At 38.3% G+C, this 18,591-nt stretch overlaps 2 protein-coding genes across 2 annotated transcripts; both read right to left on the bottom strand.

The window, feature by feature from the left end:
- Positions 1-2,081: 2,081 nt before the first annotated feature.
- LOC128236389 (uncharacterized) lies at positions 2,082-16,729 on the bottom strand. The gene is made up of 9 exons (XM_052951238.1): positions 16,410-16,729; positions 15,256-15,363; positions 14,834-14,982; positions 5,850-6,008; positions 5,437-5,546; positions 4,872-4,983; positions 3,759-3,886; positions 2,998-3,145; positions 2,082-2,645 (listed from the first exon to the last, which is right to left on the bottom strand). The coding sequence occupies exons 1-9, from the start codon at positions 16,677-16,679 to the stop codon at positions 2,597-2,599; spliced, it is 1,233 nt and encodes a 410-aa protein (XP_052807198.1). The 5' UTR covers positions 16,680-16,729; the 3' UTR covers positions 2,082-2,596.
- Positions 9,232-12,168, bottom strand: LOC128236390 (uncharacterized). The gene is made up of 4 exons (XM_052951240.1): positions 11,849-12,168; positions 11,285-11,377; positions 10,731-10,917; positions 9,232-10,560 (listed from the first exon to the last, which is right to left on the bottom strand). Exons 1-4 carry the CDS (start codon positions 12,093-12,095, stop codon positions 10,302-10,304), a joined length of 786 nt encoding a protein of 261 aa, XP_052807200.1. The 5' UTR covers positions 12,096-12,168; the 3' UTR covers positions 9,232-10,301.
- Positions 16,730-18,591: the final 1,862 nt, after the last annotated feature.

Below are 18,591 nucleotides of genomic sequence, written 5' to 3'. Positions count from 1 at the left end.
ACGAGAAATCAATTTGGTGTGGCCTTAATGCGCAATGTATATTAACTCATATATAAATATCATTTGGATATAAATAAGTTATGCTGTTATGTTTGGTCTGTTTGGTTAACGCACTTTCCACAGGGATTTTCTTGTCACACTGGGTCATGGACGCATTCTGAATTTATATATGTAATAGCTAGATGACCTGAATTAAAATCTCAATGATTAAGGATGGGTGTATTGAGCGTAGCAAACGAGCCCCTCTTAATCGTTGAAAATTTAATTCAGGTCATCTTACTGATTTGGAATATAACCTCATGGGCCGATACATTAACAACGTAAAGTGTGGCGCAAAAAGTGTTTATCGGATGATTGGCAGTAGGCGGAGCTTTAAACAACCGCGAAAGTTAAAATTCTTAATAATGATTAAGTCTAAGAATAGTAATTATTGATTGCCTATCTGCAATTTCATTGGCTTTAAGTAATAGTCAGGGGAAATGAAGTAAATTCTTAATGAATAAGAATCGGCGGAGTGAGCAAAGCGAAGGAGCCCTTTTTAGTTTTTAATCATTAAGATATTAATTCAGACTATCTAACTGACTTAGAATAATACCACATTGCCTGATACATTGACAACGCAAAGTCTGACGCAGGGGGTGTTTATCGGATGATTGGCAGTAGGCGGACCTTTAAACAACCAAGAAAGGTGCAAATCTTGATGATTTATAAGTCTAGTTATTAATGAATGCCTTCCTGCAATTTCATTGGCTAAAAGTGAAGGTTGTATCATAAATGTAGGTTGTATTCTAATTATAGAATAAATCACATTTCAGATCGAATGATTAAGGCTTGGAATTACGAATTTATGTTTTAAAAAAGGATTGATGTTAAAAAAAATGGGAACATATATTGAAAACAAAATCGCCAATATAACCTATGCAAGTGACAATACGTGTGGCGGTGTGGTGCATATGGTGGCTTTTCGCCTTTAGGTGTGCGTTTTTTTTTTCGCATTTCATCCAACTATGTGACGGTTTTCCGCATTTTCGTCCATTTTATTGTATTTTTGTCCAGCCATGTGGCGGTTTTTCGTATTTTCATCCAACCACGTGGCGGGTTTTCGCATTTTCTCCAACCATGTGGCGTTTTTTTCGCATCTCCGTACTTCCATGTTGCGGTTTTTCACATTTCAGTCCAACCATGTGGCGGTTTTTCGCATTTTCGTCCGACCATTTGGCGGTTCTTCGCAATTTCGTCCAGCCATGTGGCGTTTTTTTTTTGGCATATTCGTACAGCCAAGTGGCGGTTTTTCGCATTTTCTTCCAACCACGTGGCGGTTTTTCGAATTTTGCTCCAGCTATGCGCGGTTTTTTGCATTTTCTTTCTGCCATGTGGCGGCTTTTCGCCTTTTCTTCCGGCCAAGTGGCGATTTTTCGCATTTTTATCAAACCATATGGAGGTTTTTTGCATTTTCGAACAAACTTGTGGTTTTACGCATTTCGACCAACCATATGCTTTTTCACATTTTCTCCAACCATGTGGTTGTTTTTTCGCATTTTCATTCAGCCATCGGGCGGTTTTTCGCATTTTCATCCAGCCATCGGGCGGTTTTTCGCATTTTCATCCAGCCATCGGGCGGTTTTTCGCATTTTCATCCAGCCATCGGGCGGTTTTTCGCATTTTCATCCAGCCATCGGGCGGTTTTTCGCATTTTCATCCAGCCATCGGGCGGTTTTTTCGCATTTTCATCCAGCCATCGGGCGGTTTTTCGTATTTTCGACCAACCATGTGGTTGTTTTTCGCATTTTCATCCAGCCATCGGGCGGTTTTTCGCATTTTCGTCCAACCATGTGGCGGTTTTTCGCATTTTCGTCCAACCATATTGTCGGTTACATATAGCTTCGCTCTCACATGTTATAAAACCACGGAGGTGGTATATCCCATACACACAAAGCTACTCACAGTTTAAAGAACAAAACACACACTGGCAGCAATCAGCCACCAAAGGGACATGGTCATTTTTTTTCAGTGTTGCTAAGAGATAGACAGAAGAAACAGAATTTTCTTAAAAACTCATATAGACGACATAAAAAACATAGTTTATATTAATAGGCATTTTTTATTTCGTGAAAATACATTGAAACAACTGATACATTACAAACATAATAGTAAGGATATAGGAGATAGCTAAGAGCTAATAATACTACGTTTCACCTTATTTGTATGTGTACTGTAACAATACTAGTAAAATAATTGTCACAATTTAAATATTCTAGGAAATACAGTCGAACCCCGTTGGCTCGAACGTCCATGGACCGGCGGAAATAGCTCGAGGCTCGGAAAATTCGAGCCAATCGAAAATGCTTACCTTTAGTTTAAAGAAATCGGTCCTTTATATCAACTTCGAGCCAACGAGGAATTCGAGCCAAGCGAGTTCGAACTAACGGGCCTCGACTGTATGTACGTGTAATACTTAAAAAACTGCGATTAAATAACACATACTTGTTATACATACACATCGCGATAATATCAGAGTCCAAGACATACAAATGGTAAAGTAAATTCATGAGAACACAATCATGAAAGCTCTGTTGTAGGTCCCTATAACCGCTGGTCAGCAGGTCAGCCACATGTTGTTCTGTGGTTCCGTTCCATCCGTGTTCCTAAAAACATTATCAAATGTAAGCCGTATATGCCGTAAATGATATGCATGTCATTTCTTAAAATGAATGCTTTAAACACAACGCGTAATGGCTTTGATTTAAAAATTATAATCCTACTCTAAATGATAACGATGCAATAAATGGAACCTGCAAATGTGTCATAACAGTTGCCTATGGTAGAAAAATGGTTAAATAATTCAGAGGCTATTCATAACCAAATTAATTTAACGTATTTGCATCCCGAAAATACCGAATAAAATTGACACCAAAAAGTGTTGCCATTTTCAACACTGTACTATATTGGTGCATAAATTCCAAAACCACAACCTCCACCCAACCCCCGCACACTTACACATATTCCCATTCGCTGAGGCCGTATCCTTCCACGCCATCGAGCCGGTAGCGGACGTAACGCTCATAGATCTTGGCGTCCCGGCCCTCGCCGATGTAGAACTGCCGCCAGTCCAGCACCTCCGCCTCGAGTGTCCGCATCCGACCACCTGAAGTTAACCAGATGAAACGATATTTTTATGATTCATTTATCGGTATTGATTGGCAAGAATAAGGGTTTCAAAGGAGCTGACCGAAATAAAAGTTCAAAATAACATTATACCGCGTGAACAATTGTTACATAATTATTTGGGAGGTTTACTACAAGTTAGATGATATTAATTTCCATGGAATAGGCGTTTGAAGGGAACATCAAAAAAGTGTGCATATAATACAGTATTCGAATCATTAAAGCTGCACTCGCACAGATTTACCATTTTTACAACTTTTTTTTATTTTTTGTCTTGGAAAGAGGAAATTTTTGCGTTAATATCTGCAAACGAATGATATAAGATTGCTGACAAAAAATCAGGTCGTAGATTTTCATATTTCCGTTACTAACGGTTTAAGAAAAACGCATAAAACATCAGTTTTTGAACTTAAATAAAAAAATCTTTATCAGCAGTCTTATATATAAACAGGTTTCCATGGAGTTTCGCACAAATTGGCTCGTTCCAAGACAAAACAAAAAGTTGTCAAAAGGTTCAATCTATGAGAGTGCAGCTTTAATACAGCGTCAGCTTACATCATAAATCTCAAAAGCAGACCCCATATAACACATACCGGCCTTGAACTTGACAGTGAACTTGTTGACGGGGGTGCCGTCGTCCCCGAGGCAGTGAAACTCTAGGTCCGTCCAGGTAACCGCCTCCAACTGCCCGTCCGCCAGGAACAGGAAACCGCAGTGCAACCTGGGTGTGAAAGATACAAGGGTAATATATGGGTAAAGGTGAGTACTGACGGGGTCGCCAGCCTCCCAAAGGCGGTTGAACTCCCTGTACGTCCAGGTTACAACCTCCAACCGCCAAAAACAGCCCTCCCCCGGGTTGCAAACTGTGTGTGAAAAAAACAATGGTGATGTATGGGTGTAGGTGAATAATGACGGCCTCCCAAAGGCGGTGGAACTCCCTGTCCGCGCAGGTAACCGCCTCCAACTGCCTGTCCGCCAGGAACAGGGACCCGCAGTGTATAAAAGAAACAATGGTGATGTAATGGTGTAGATAAATAATGACGGGGTCGCCGGCCTCCCAAAGGCGGTGGAACTCCCTGTCCATCCAGGTAACCACCTCCAATTGCCTGTCCGCCGGAAACAGGAACCCGCACTCCAACCTGGGTGTAAACGAAACAAGTATGTATGGGTACAGATGAATACTGAAGGGGTGCCGGCGTCCCAAAGAAGTACTCCAGGTTCGTCTATATAACCGCCTCTTGCCGCCTGTCCGTCAGGAACAGGAACCTGCAGTACAATCAGTGCGCGAAAGAAACACGGATTAAGTTTGGTACAGGTAAATACTGACGGATGTGCCGTCCTCCACAAGCCAGTGCAATCCCGGGTCCGTCTAGCTAACTGCTTCCAGCTGCCCGTGCAATTTCAGCAATTCAAGGGCCATAACTAGGAAGTGACTGGTGAAATGGCTTGCTATCAAACTTGGCCGTGATTTTTTGTCTATAAACATAATAAGCAAGTTTGGTGAACATCAGACAAAAGCTCCGGCGTTACAGACCCGACAACTTAGTGGAGGCCGACCTGCCTGCCGCCCACCTGCCGCAAGTGAATTCTTAATTACCCCCGTTTAATTAAAAGGCTGTATATAAACAAATAAGATAATTTTCAGAAACCGATAAGATACCATAAACAGCGAAATATCTCTGCTTAACTAGATTCCGTCCCCTCACCTGGAAGTTGTTGTGGGCATGGAGATAGCGGAGATGTTTAGGTTTGTTCCGTCCTCAAAACTCGCGTATTGGATACAGTAACGATGCAATTGGCGCCAGTTACGGATGTTCCCTACAACATAATACACTGAATATCAAGCAAATGTAAGATCCTTCCTCGCAAATCTGAATTTTGCGGAGTGCAATCGTTGTACTGGAAGGCGGTGGATAGCTTTTCTTAATACTGGACCCGGAGGAATCCCACTTGTTCGGCTGGGTTTGTGGTCACCAAGCCGGACAAGTGGGTTTCCTACGGTAACTCCAATAATCCCAACAATAAAAGTCCACACTATCGCGTAAATTCGTGCCAACGAGAGCGATTAATATCATATTGTAATAATTTGTTTCACATTGTTGTAAAATAAATGAGTTTAAACTAAACTTAACTAATACTGTACTATAGATTTTACATCTTGGATACTAGTTTCACCCTATGAACCAGCAAATACCCCTTTAGGGGCGGCCTCAAGATTTCATATAAGAGGTGGCACATTCGTCTAAAACATGCCTCTACTTATGCTCTCACCGTATGAGTGGTCCCTGATGCCCCGGATGTTAAGAGTGACGGGATCATGACCTTCTATCGTAACAGTCCCCCGGGTGTCCCCGAACTGTTCATAGTGCGTCTGGTGGATCCTGAATTGCACACGTGCATGTACGTTACGTAAAGACAGTACGTGCGCACCCACCACCCGCCCCTACAACAGTTCAAATTAATTTCAATAGAGGAAAAAAGTCATAAAAACGCCCCAATATGCACCATTTCTGATTAGAAATTGTCAAATTTGTCTTGAGGAGTACGCCTTGCTAATACTTTAAACCAAATAAGTTTTATATCTTAATAAATTTCACATCCGAGGGAGCTTATGCCCCTAGATTATGCCCCCTATAACGTCAACTCCTGGACCCGCCCCTGCTGACAGCAATGAAACTACATACGTTTTCAGTGTATCAAAGAACTGCCTGGACCACGGTTCGCGGGCAATGGCGTCGGCAAGCGTGTCCGAGGGCAGGTCGACGTCAAAATCGAAGAAACGTGTGCACGCCGTCCACGTTAGGTCAAACTTTACGTGCAGCAGCTTTCCCGTGGATACATGTCTGCGGAGGAGAAACAACAGCATTGGTCAGAGATGTCAGCTAGCATGCAAGTCATCTTGCTAAACGGAATTGTCTTACGCTTTGAACATATTGGACAGTGAATTGGAAAAAGATAAATTGCGTCAGTATATTACTACAAGATATGTAAAGTATAGGATTCCGCCCCTCCTGAGATCGACGTTTTAGGCGTTCTCAAGGTGTGTTGTTTCGCATGACTCGCTGAGGAAACGGGCTCAAAGGTGAGCTAATAAGCTTGCATATTTACTATGATATAGTACAGTACAATGTATATGTATACCACGTGATAAATTACGTCATAAACGCTACGACGGAAGGCATTTTGCTTCGAATGAAGAACTTTTTGTTTTCTTTATCTTTTTAAATGAAACTAACGGCAGTCTATGTCGATTAACTAGTTTTATTTCCGTAACTAACGCTATAAGAAAAATGCATAAAACATCCATTTTTATCATAAATATGAAAACCTGCGATCTGATTTTTGTCAGCATTCTTATATCATTGGTGTCTATGCATTTTTGCAAAACATGGCACGTTTCAAGACAAAAAAATAAAAGAAGTTGTCAAAACGTTCAAACTGTGAGAATGCAGCTTTAAGAATGCTGGAAAAAATGTTATTTACATAACACTATAATAATCAAAACGTACTTTGGTTTTGTTTCATTATTATTGTTTTTACAGTGTGAGAATAGTGTATTCGAAAGGTGCCACCCTATTAACTATTTCACCGATTGTTTGTATTATGTATTTGCCGCATATAGTCAATCATAAATGAACCAATATATCCATGCATTTAAAATGGTACACAACTTAGCTGCCTGCCTATAAGTTTTGCTAAAAAAGCAGTACCGAAATCATTTTGAAATAAAATGGTACAAAACTAAGCTGCCTGTCTAATAAGTACAAAACTAAGCTGCCTGTCTAATAAGTACAAAACTAAGCTGCCTGTCTAATAAGTACAAAACTAAGCTGCCTGTCTAATAAGTACAAAACTAAGCTGCCTGTCTAATAAGAGTTTTGACTAAAAAGCAGTACCGAAAATATTTTTTATGATGAACATTTTTACTGAAGAGGGATGGGAAAAAACCCGAAGGCGGCGGTGCTTGAAAAACTGAACATAAATATTTTGGCCTTATAGTTAAGTTCATAACTCAACTTTTTCTAACCCAATTCGAATAAGGTGTTTTTATATTCAAATTATTTCGTGGATCAGAAACACGGCCACTGCAGCTGCACCGCGGAAGTGTCGACAGCTCATTTTCTTTGCATCACCGTTATACACCAGTCAATTGTAACCACGGCCCCCACAGGTACGGGTGTATACCGGGCTAGCCGGTGAAATGGGCCGTGTTTTTACCTTCAAGGTGGCCCCGCAGTGCCGGTTGAATGCGGTGGTTTTGTGTTCGCGCCAAAAAAAGCGGGGAATAGACCTTACCTAGGGTCCCTGGGGTACAATTGACTGGTGCATTAAGTGGTGGAGTTGGCGTTTAGTGGTCATGAGAAATGAGGTTTACAGATAAGTGGCCTTTTTGAAAGAAAATATAATGTCGTCGTGTAAAATACATACGAGGGTTGATAAATAATTACGTAGACTGGTCCTAATTTTTTTCATACTACTTGCAACATATTAAAATTGGTACCATTTGAAAGAGTTAACCTTTTTTTATTGACTGCCTTGAGTAGAATAGTATTGTGTGACGTGTCTAGGAAATGGAAGAAGAAAAGAAGTAGCTTCAAGCCCTCTTCACGTTCAAGTGCTATACTTATCATATAATCATCAAGATGCATCCGGTATGCAACTTCAAGTTTTAAATTTTCTTTCATTCATAGACGCCTTTCCCACTCCATTCATCGCATTGTAATGGCCCAATGCGTTACGTAAGAGTAAAGCACTGCTATGGTAATAATGAATATATTTCAAGGATATAATGGCGCGTGTTCTTAAGGATGAATGTGTCCCCCCCCCCCTCCCAACCGAACTAAAATCGTCAGTCTACTTTTTATGTCAATCTCGGAGAAAAACTAGTGATAAATACGGTAAAAATGCACCATTTGATGCCGGATTGTAAATTGTTATAATGTTCGGGGGGGGGGGGGGGGGGGCTCGGGGGGGGGGGGGCTCTTCCAACATTTAAATTCTATCTGAGGAAGGAGCGGATGTCCAAAGTTAAGCCCCCAAGTTACGCCCCCTCTAACGTCAAATCCTGGAACCGCCCCTGGATCCGAATAATTCTTGTCAGCGTTCACTGAGACCCACTCAGTATGAATTATAATGTGAGCAGGCAAGCGTATAGAATCTAGGTATACTGTACATGTTCTTTGGTTAAATTTGATACGATGTACTAACCAGGATATAGCTTTAACAAGTACATGATCACACTTAAAAATCATGAACTTGTTATTTTAAAGATGCACTCTTACTCCCAAATAAGATTAACCACATTCATTTAAATTGTTTTAATATACCAAAAAGGATGAATAAATATCGAAAACAATGATTCTTACGAAGGACACCGAGTTTAATTTGAAAGAAATGTGCAGAAAAGACCGTATTTCTATCTTATGAAATGATAGTAGACCACAGTAAATCTTTGAACACTCACCAATATTTTTTTTGCTTTTTATCTATTAAATACACTGTTACAATCTTGTTATTAGTAATTATTATTTCCATAAATGTTTTATTTAGTAAGCAGTTAAGGTTTATCACTCAAAAATTATGTATGTTATACATGCGTATGTATTGATTTTCAATAAGAGTGTGACTTTAAGAATTGTGATAGCTACTGCAAACGTTTACAACCTAGATAGCAGTATCGTTACTCAACTTAATGCATGCTATTTATATGAAAGTTTTATGCAAATATTATATAATAAGATTGGGTGAACCATGATATATCGGAAATTCCGACCAAAATTTTAACATGTAATAATCTACGTAAGCATGCATGCGCTACAAATCTACATTTTAAGAACGATATGATTACAGCAGCATTTATTTATTATGGTATGCACATGGATACAGTGAAAGATGTCATCATGCACTTGCACATTTCCAATATATGGGTGACCTATGATAAAATTGGAAATTCCGACGGAAAGTACACCATGACAACGTGATAATGTACATTATAACTTACTATACAAACATGCATGACCGCAGTGTCATTATGAATTCATACGAATACACAACGAAATAAAATCCATTATTAAGCATTTAATTTCTTTATTTTGTAAGATAATATAATAAATGTCAAAATAAACTTTATACATGCTTGATAAAGGTTGGTATTGGCTTTATTACTTTAATTAGCATTTCTGTACGAATAAGAATGTTAAAGTGACTCGCTCATGCTTTTGGATCAAAAATTAGTTTTCCCAGTAATGCATCCGAAATCACTTATTTTAACATTTTTTTACTGTATGATAACGAAAATGCAGAAAAAAATACAGTTTTAGCATAAAAAAGCATGTTGGATTCAGTGGGGTTCGAGCCCACGCTGGTAAAGTCAAGAAAAAAAGAAAACACCCGGCTAGTTCACACGGCCACCGGGACTTTAACAAAAGTGGTCGATATGTTGACCCCTTAAGGATACATTGATAACATCACGTGATACTGTCAATCAACCAATCACACAGCACCACGGCCGTAATTAATTTTGAATCGCGTTATAAACGCTAATGAAAATTGTGGTTTTCAAAGACGATATTTCAGCAAATATCAACATTTGCTGAAAGGTTCCAGCTTTTGGTATTTTTGTTTTAACACTCCTTATGATTTGCCACACTTTATTTCGTAATTAAAAAAGTGCATTTTACAAACCACGAGCAAGTCACTTTAAAAACAAATATATATTGCATACACTAATCAATGAATGTAATTAATATGTTCTTATGAATCAGCATGGTTTTTCCAGTGTCCCGTAGACGGGACAGTTTGACGGTACATGCATACAAACAAACACCGGATAATTCTTTGTGCGATCGACACTCTCCTCGTAGACTCCGCCCCAATCGGAACACCTTGGCCACTATCACGGAGATGGCCGAATTGTTACGAATGCCTCCGCCTTTGTTTTGGTTGAAACGAACGGACATGACTATGGTGTTGGCTGCCGTTTATTGGCTAGCTACGTCATTCACTGTTTTTTGATGACTTGCAAACGCTTTAAGACCTGAAATTACTTAAAAAATAAATTGACTTAAATTTCTGTTAAATTTTCTGTCCGTCAGTCTCAAATTGATTTCAAGTCGTAAATGTTATAATGATAAGAGTCATGAAGGACAGAATTTGGGGGTATCTCCCTGTGTGGGCGATATCATGGTTAGCCGACCATCTCTGCATTGGCCGTTCCCTAAACTTGAGCCGGAAAGGACCGGGGTGCATGTCGGAGGTTGTGAGCTCGTCCAACTGGGCGTGGCATCCCCCGAGCTAATACTGCCGGCCGACGAGTAGTTTCCGGAGCCTTCGCCGGAATCTTCGGACACATTCGTGACATATGAGGAGGCGACCGATTTGAGCAGTGTAACTTCGCTGTAATTAAAAGGAAAATTGGACCTTTAATATCGACATTTTATTACCTATTAAAACTGTTGTTTGATACATGTTAGGCTCGTTAAACACGTATTGCGCAAATTAGAAATACGAAAGTATGTACTTGGCATGTGTGTTAAAAGATTACATAAATATAAAGATTTTATTACTCAGGATTTTCTGGTTCGCCGGAGGGACCTTCCCTTGGCTTGGTCTTCAGCCGCCGTCGACACAAGTAAAACAGGGTCCCGGCGACCAACACAATCAGTGCCAGGGACCCCGTTAAACCGGCGACGCCTACTACTGCTTGTATCCGCCGTTGCAGTTCCAAGACCGTGTCCCGGTATTTACCAATCTCTGTTGTGCGATAAAAATGTTTCATTAATCAACAGCAGAACAGCACAATTAATTGTTATAAAGGTTCTCTTAACGGCCAACTTAGACATAATACACTTCGGGTAACTGTCCTTGTACCTGTTGCGTACAAGTACAACGTGCCATTTGAAATGTATACAATGTACACATACTCCGATGACGTAGTGCACAAAACGTATCCCACACGTTCACGTACACGTTTGTTTTTTCTTCACGTTGACTTAATTGACCAGAATTTGGTTGATGCGTTTGTCACTACGCAAAAAAATTATTGAGCTAAATCATTCAAGGTTTCCGAAAAACAACAACAACAAAAACATAAAAATATGCATCACATTCAAGGTCAAACCTCGTTGGTTGCTGCCCCGAAGGTCCTGACGCTGCCTTTCAAGCTCTGCCATAGTCTTGTTACATTCTTTGTCCCTCTCGACGATTACCTTATCTGAAAAACAACAACACAAGTGCAACTTCCTAAATCGAAGTTCATTCATTTAAATGACACGTTCAAATATGAACTGAATTAACCAACGTTTCATCTCCCCCTTCCCACCCAAAAAACAACAAAACAAAACAACAACAACAACAACAACAACAACATCAAAAACAACAAAATCAACGACAACAACAACAACAACAACAACAACATAAAATACATAATTTTCCTTTTTAAACCTGACGGAGAAAATAAAAAGAAATCAATTCATGAAACTCTTATTATAGGGCAACTTTCCACGTTAAATGAACATGTCAACGTTATAACCAAAACGTTATGACATGAAATTGCAGTCACTTAATTATTACGCATGACCCTTTAAGCATTTAAAAACACCGTAGTTGAACTCACGCCTAGTTCTTTAAACAATCTCAGTAATAATATTAAATTATATGTTCCATGAATATCTCGAAGTATTACCCTGGCAAAACAAATGACATCCTTGTTGAGGGGTGACCCTGTCACACGGATCTTCAAAACGTTCACACGGGCAACAAAAGGCGTTCGTCACTTTCGGTGGCAGCAAGCACGCCTCGTATCCCGGTTGCTGACAAAACGTGTCGCCGCACGGAACGGACGCCCCCTTTAGAGCACTAGCTCCCACCAGCGAGACTGCAAAGCCACAGTGGAGTCCGAACGCGATGAAATAAAAGCTTGTCCAACCCATTTTCTCCCACAAAACCTCTCGAATATTCGTTAAAAACAACGACAAACCTTTTAATCATATAATGTTGGAAACTCCACTTGAGCCCGTTACATGCATTTTGCGTTCAAATTTTTGAAATAGGGAACTCCTAAACTGTAAGGCCAAGACAATAAATGTTGTTAATTGTAAGTTGTCATTTATCTTCGTAAATGTCATAAAATGGGAATTGCAATAAACACATTCATTACTATTTTTCTTCTTTTATGGACTTGAATATCTAAATTGGACGTTGTGGGCCATTTTCATTTAAAACATACAAGTAATAAGAGGCAACGTTTTCACAGTTACCCAACATTATTTTTGTACTGGCCTAGGAAAGTACAAAGGAGAAACATTGAACTAAGCTAAAGCCAAACGTACGATGTTTTCTAATGCACGTTGATTTAGTTCGGTAGTCTGAGTAAACAATGCTTTACCACGCAAACAATTTTGAATTGAACATTTTAAAATACATGTAGATGTATGCTTGTCATCAATACACTGCCAATAATACTGCGACACAAAATTATCGTCAACCAGATTTTTTGAAACATACCAGTATTGCTCTAAAATGGTTTTTGAATGTTATATGAATTTATAACTGTAAGACTTAAATGCTTTAATCATTTCGTCAAAATATTGTGCTGATCTTAAGTAAAATGTATTTCGTTTTACGAAACAGAAAGTGGAAATACCATTCATATTATATATTCGTATTACCATAATTATTACAGGTAGATGGGATCTTATATACTAATGCATTATCTAATTAACATTAAAACCATAAGGTTAATGCACCAGTCAATTGCAACCATGCCCCCCCCCCCAGGTCCGGGGGTATACCGAGGATAGCCGGTGAAATGGGCCGTGTTTTTACCTTCCCGGTGGCCCCGCAGTGCCGGGTGAATGCGGTGGTTTTGTATTAGCGCCAAATATAGCGGGGAATGTGCCTTACGTAGGGTCCCTAGGGTGCGGGGACATTTGGCAGGGATTTTACCATCAGTTCGTCCCCGCGGAGCGGGGGTTTTACCCGGGCTTGGCTGGACCGAAATTCAAAGTCCCCGCTATTCCCCAGACCTGGAGGGGCCGTGGTTACAATTGACTGGTGCATAATAACAATTTACAGGCCAAAACAATATATATATTCATGTTTATGTATTGCTTTAAACATGATGCACTTTCCTTTTTGAAAATAGGTAGGGTAGGTAAGCTTTTTTATTAGGCTTTATAAAAGGACGTCAAAAGATTAATTTTAAGTTTTTTACCAACTTCACATCGATGTACAAAACTGTTAATCCCTTGTATATTTTGCTACTTACAGTCTTGCTATTTCAATGTCTTTAAATTATTCTTTTGAAAAAACTAACCATTTTACAGTGGTATGTCAACTTGTGGAATCGTGCGCGTGTGGACTGGCCGTACAGCCGGGAAAACTTGTTGATGTTATCACTGTTTTCGATGTACTAATCCAATTTTACTATTTGTATTTGTATGCATGAATATGATAACGAACGACTTTTGTAAATACTTGCTCCAATATGTTTTCATTTTAACATATATGCTTTTATTTCCAGGCCACAAGCTCATTTTATTTGATATGTTATGCATGTCTGTTTAATCGTCATGTCGGAAAATACCTCATTGAGCTAGTTTCTTGTTAACACATACCCGACTTTAAATAAAGATTCTTGTATCTTGTATCTTGGACATTATTTTCACCATTTGAGGATGATGTTACAGTAATCATCTGGCCCCAATTTCTCGAAACTTCTTAAGTCCCTTATAACAGGATTAAGCTAATCTCACTATTTTGTTATTCTATAAAATGTGCTATATTTACTTCTTCAAGAATTTTTAGAAATTATGTAGGAATAATCTGTATGATTATCAGAATAAACCATTTTTCATTTACCAAAAAACATTTTCAGTATGTATTTGGGCTAATTAAAATAAGCGACTTAAGCCTGTTAAGCTTAAGAAGTTTCGAGAAATTGGGGCCGCGTTCAATGTTTAAAACTACATTTGAGATCACACTTAAAAAACAAAAACAAAAAACAACAACATTTTTTTTTACCAACGGACTATAAAAACGGTAGGGTCAGCGCCATTTTCGTAGGTAGGGTCGGGTAACCCGAACCAAACGTATCTTTTTAGGCCTAATGTGAAATTTTTGAAACACCCATTATATTTTTGGGAAAAAAATCAAGGTGATTCATAGGCTGTTTTTCTTCAAATTTTGAATGCGATATAAAAGTACTTTTATAATGACAATAGAAAGGTACCACGATCAATGCTGCAGTAATATATTATCACGTGTCCTCGCTATATTCGCACACCATAACTAGTTAACCTGTTAATGTTGTACATACAAAAAGGTAACAGAATGCAGTTCTGGGCACTTTCAAGCCAGTTTTTAGTCTTATGATATTTATTTTACCGAAAAGGTTTCGCGAATATTAACTAGATAGCTAGATAATTATCGCGAAAATTAAGTGGTTAACACGAAACAATTCGCAAACGTTAACAGGTTATCTTACCAAAGTTCACCATTTTAGTATAATTATTGCAACATTTTTCCCCACCCCCCACCTTGCGTGTCAAGTATGCATTTTTCGGTATCGGGGGAGAGTGGGCGCACTAAGAACTGCATCTCTAAGTGGCGCCCCCTCTAGCATGAAATCCTGGATACGCCCTTGTGTAAGATCAGTTAACGTTCGTACCTGAGTTTTCCGTCAAACTGTATAGCCCAGGTCTTCATGGGCTCAAGGGGGCGGATGTGGAGCCCGCCGGCCGCGAACTCTCCCGGACGGTCGCCACGTAGAGAAGTGTCAGGCATACAGGGCAACTCCAGGAATCCAAGGTGCGGCAACTGAACATACATGTATAGGAGTTAGAGACGTTGTTATGGCATTTCACAGAAGTGCATTGAATGAGACAAGATTTTGGGGGATAGTTTTCGTTAAATATCGATCATATGCTAATGCGTTTGTAGACAGTGCATTACATAACCAAGACGACTTCCTGGCTCGTATTTCATACGCTCTTACTGATGTGAAATGTTATGCCGGCTGCCCCCATTTAATGATGAATAATATCATTTCAGGGCATTTTAAATGCGACAAGGAACGGAGTGGAAATTTACCCTGAGGAAAACGATGGTCTGCACGTGATTGTCATGGCGACGGGCGGTGGCGGTGACCATGAACTGACCATTCTTGTTGCTTCCGGTCAGGTAAACCGCGTCCACCGCCTAGAACGAAATATTATACTTAAATAATCGAGATTATAATTGTGGCATACATCATGGTATTTATATAGTCTAAAATAATAGACGTGTTAAATACGGGATTCTTCCAGTCCCAAGGATTTGCCACATCAAAAATCGTAAAAATATCCGTTAACGTAACTGTTTGGACTAGGTATTTATACACATAGGCACTGCAGGGTGATACAAGTGTATAGGCATACTCCAGGCCATGGTCTGTATTCACCAACATTTTGAAACATTAAAACTGCACTCTCACAGATCAGTGAACGTTTTGAAAACTTTTTTATTTTTTGTCTTGGGACGAGCAATTTTTACGAAAATCCATAAATACCAGTTATATAAGACTGCTAACAAAAATTAAATTGCAGATTTATATACTTAAGTTCAAAAAATGATGTTTTATGCATTTTTATTCAACCGTTAGTAGTGGTTTACCCCAAAAAACATTAATTTTCAAACGGAAATATGAAAATCTACGATCTGATTTTTTGTCAGCTATCTTATATCATTGGTTTGCAGATATTCACGCAAAAATGTGCACTTTCCAAGACAAAAAAAAAAATGTAAAAATGGAATATCTGTGAGAGAACAGCTTTAAATTGTGTATTCAGTTTACTGAGGCTCCGTTACAAAGCTTACCGTTAGTAGTCTGGGCGTAGAGTTTGGGCCCCAGCAAGAGTAAATACCAAATTAACATCAACTTGTAGCATACCAGTGTACAGTATATAATGGCGTTGTTATCAGGTTATTCCATCCTGATAGTATTTGTATTTAAACATGTATAACGTGACATTACCGGTCTGAAGTCATTATGTTTCAATAAACTGAGTTTCAGATCATGATATATATGCATCGGTCTCTGGTTTTATTTTCTTATGTGCAAGTAACTCAATTTGTTAATTCATGTACACCACGATTTATTAGGCTATTTAAAGTGGGCGTTACCTCAGACCATATACATGAGAGGTCAATATGTATAACGTCTTCAAAAACTATCTTTGCATTCTTACCTTTGGATGCATTCTTACCTTTGGATGTTCTTTGGGCAACTCCTGGGCTCGATCCATTTCCTCGGGAGAATTTCTCGATTTTCTTCCATAACCTGCATTTTCTCCATCGACTTTTTGGTCTTGTTTGCGTTTTCTTAACCACAGAAGACATTTAAACAGCCGAAATTTCAACCAATACCACTTATTAGGCTGGGAATAAACGCCATTTATTGGCTGAGGGTCAGATTTTAGCAAAAATTTGATCACAATTATGGAAATTAGTAGAAAGATCACTGTAAATAAATCCATCGTTTAATCCTGTGTTTACATTTCTTTGTGGAACCATGAATTAATTTTAATACAAGGGAGGCAACACAGCTTATAAACAGAATGAACGGCTACACTAGACTATACTTCTTGTGCAAAATTGAAGGACCACAATAAATCTCAAAACTAGTCAACATAATTATTAGTCCAAATAATTGTACGTTGACGGATTTTTTTAGATTTTTGATATGGCAAATCCTTCACGACGTTAGGGATTGGAAGAATCCCGTATAACACGTCTATTATTTTAGACTACATAATTATTTAGTTAGATCTATTTTGTTTGTAATTTCTTTTTTTCGTATTCTGTGGCAGTTTATTATCTTTTCTCAAGACATAAATATATATGAGGAAAAACAGGATTAAGCTAAGCTCACTATTTTTGTTTTTCAATAATTTGCAGAATTTTAAATTTACTTCTTTAAGAGTTTTCATACTCAAGATAGGAATTATCTTTATGATAATCACAATAATCCATTTTTCATTTATCTAAATTTGATTTTGGATGATTAAAATTAGCTACTTTTAAAAGCCTGTAAAGCTTAAGAAATTTCGAGAAATTGGGGCCAGGCTTGATCTGAAATGATATAATTATTAGTCATTTTTATAACTAAATACTAACAAAAAGTCAAGATTTGAGACAAAAATCAGCAGCTAGTTGAATATAATTATGATAAGTTGTCCACAGGTAGCAAATTGTATAAGACTGGATATATTTTTGTAACTCATTGGTTTCAGTGTTTAAAGTTAGCCAAAATGTTCAGTGATTGGTCAATGTTTATCCAATAATTATTATCGTCCAATCAAATACTAGTAATTCAAATGTGCGAACTAGCCAAAATACAACATATGGACAACTTATCAGGGTTTTATCAATTGACCAAGGTTACCTTTTGGCTAGCTTGCGTATTTAAATGAATTTATTGGTTAGAGAGCGCACAGTTGCCCGCCATTTTCTTCAAGCAAAACAACAAATTTACCGCGAAAGTCGACAATTCTCTGTTGACCTTGAACATTTTCAAACATTTGGAGGAATTAAAGGATTTTAGATTTGCTTAAATATTTACCACGTCTTATAAACAAGTCGAAACAAAAAGTACCAGATGTCATGGGCAAAGTTAGGGGGTCGTCTTATAAGCGGATCGCCTTATAGTCGAGAAAATACGGTAACTTCTAGTAGTTATTATTGGATAAATATTGATCAATCAATAAAAATTCTGGATAACTTTGACCAAACCGAAAACTTTAACCAGTTTTATGGCTACAGTCACGGCTTATAGGTCCGTGCTAATACTACCCTTTAAGGATGTATTGAATGAGTTATTGGTTAAAAATGACTTTGATTAATCATTTCAGACCAAACATTGAGTAAAGTAGCTGTGGAATCAATAAAAATTAGAACAAAAATCATTTGTTTGGACTTAGCTTCTATAAAATCATATTTTTTCGTCACGTAATATTGATTAATCTTTTGGTGTAGATAATTAACTTGCCAAATTTGTTCTTGAGAACTTATAGCATACAGTTCTCTCGTATACACCTACAAGTTTATTGAAATATCATTTAATTACCTTAAACTCATTGTACAGATGGTCAAATGGTCTTTTTCTGCCAGCATTATAGGACCAGGAGTTTCAGTAATGGTAGATGGTTATATGTGTATAATTAACAAAATGAGTTGTTTTAATGTGATGCATTTCACATAGCCATTTTATTTTGGTATTGAAAATGCATACTAGTAACCTTTTAACCAGCTTATTGCTTGAGACTATTGTTGTCCACTGGACCAGTTGTCCACTGGCCCAGCCTCTGTTAAAACTGCCAGTTCACCTCACTAATAATGTGAACTGCTGTTTATTTACATGTTAATAAAAATATGGCTGATTAGAAATAT

Source organism: Mya arenaria, chromosome 6 (genome assembly GCF_026914265.1).
Source record: "Mya arenaria isolate MELC-2E11 chromosome 6, ASM2691426v1".
Classification (NCBI taxonomy): Eukaryota; Metazoa; Mollusca; class Bivalvia; order Myida; family Myidae; genus Mya; species Mya arenaria.
This window is presented reverse-complemented; position numbering and strand designations above follow the sequence as displayed.

What these genes read in the sequence shown, in the direction of transcription:
- LOC128236390 (XM_052951240.1), bottom strand. Translation starts at nt 12,095, where the DNA reads ATGGGTTGGACAAGCTTTTATTTCATCGCGTTCGGACTCCACTGTGGC. An exon ending in ATGTCATTTGTTTTGCCAGG is followed by an intron (nt 11,378 to 11,848) that starts GTAATACTTCGA and finishes GTTGTTTTTCAG; the next exon opens with ATAAGGTAATCGTCGAGAGG. An exon ending in GGCGAACCAGAAAATCCTGA is followed by an intron (nt 10,561 to 10,730) that starts GTAATAAAATCT and finishes TTTTAATTACAG; the next exon opens with CGAAGTTACACTGCTCAAAT.
- LOC128236389 (XM_052951238.1), bottom strand. Translation starts at nt 16,679, where the DNA reads ATGGATTTATTTACAGTGATCTTTCTACTAATTTCCATAATTGTGATC. An exon ending in CAGTTTGACGGAAAACTCAG is followed by an intron (nt 6,009 to 14,833) that starts GTACGAACGTTA and finishes TCTCCTCCGCAG; the next exon opens with ACATGTATCCACGGGAAAGC. An exon ending in CATCAGGGACCACTCATACG is followed by an intron (nt 4,984 to 5,436) that starts GTGAGAGCATAA and finishes ATTATGTTGTAG; the next exon opens with GGAACATCCGTAACTGGCGC.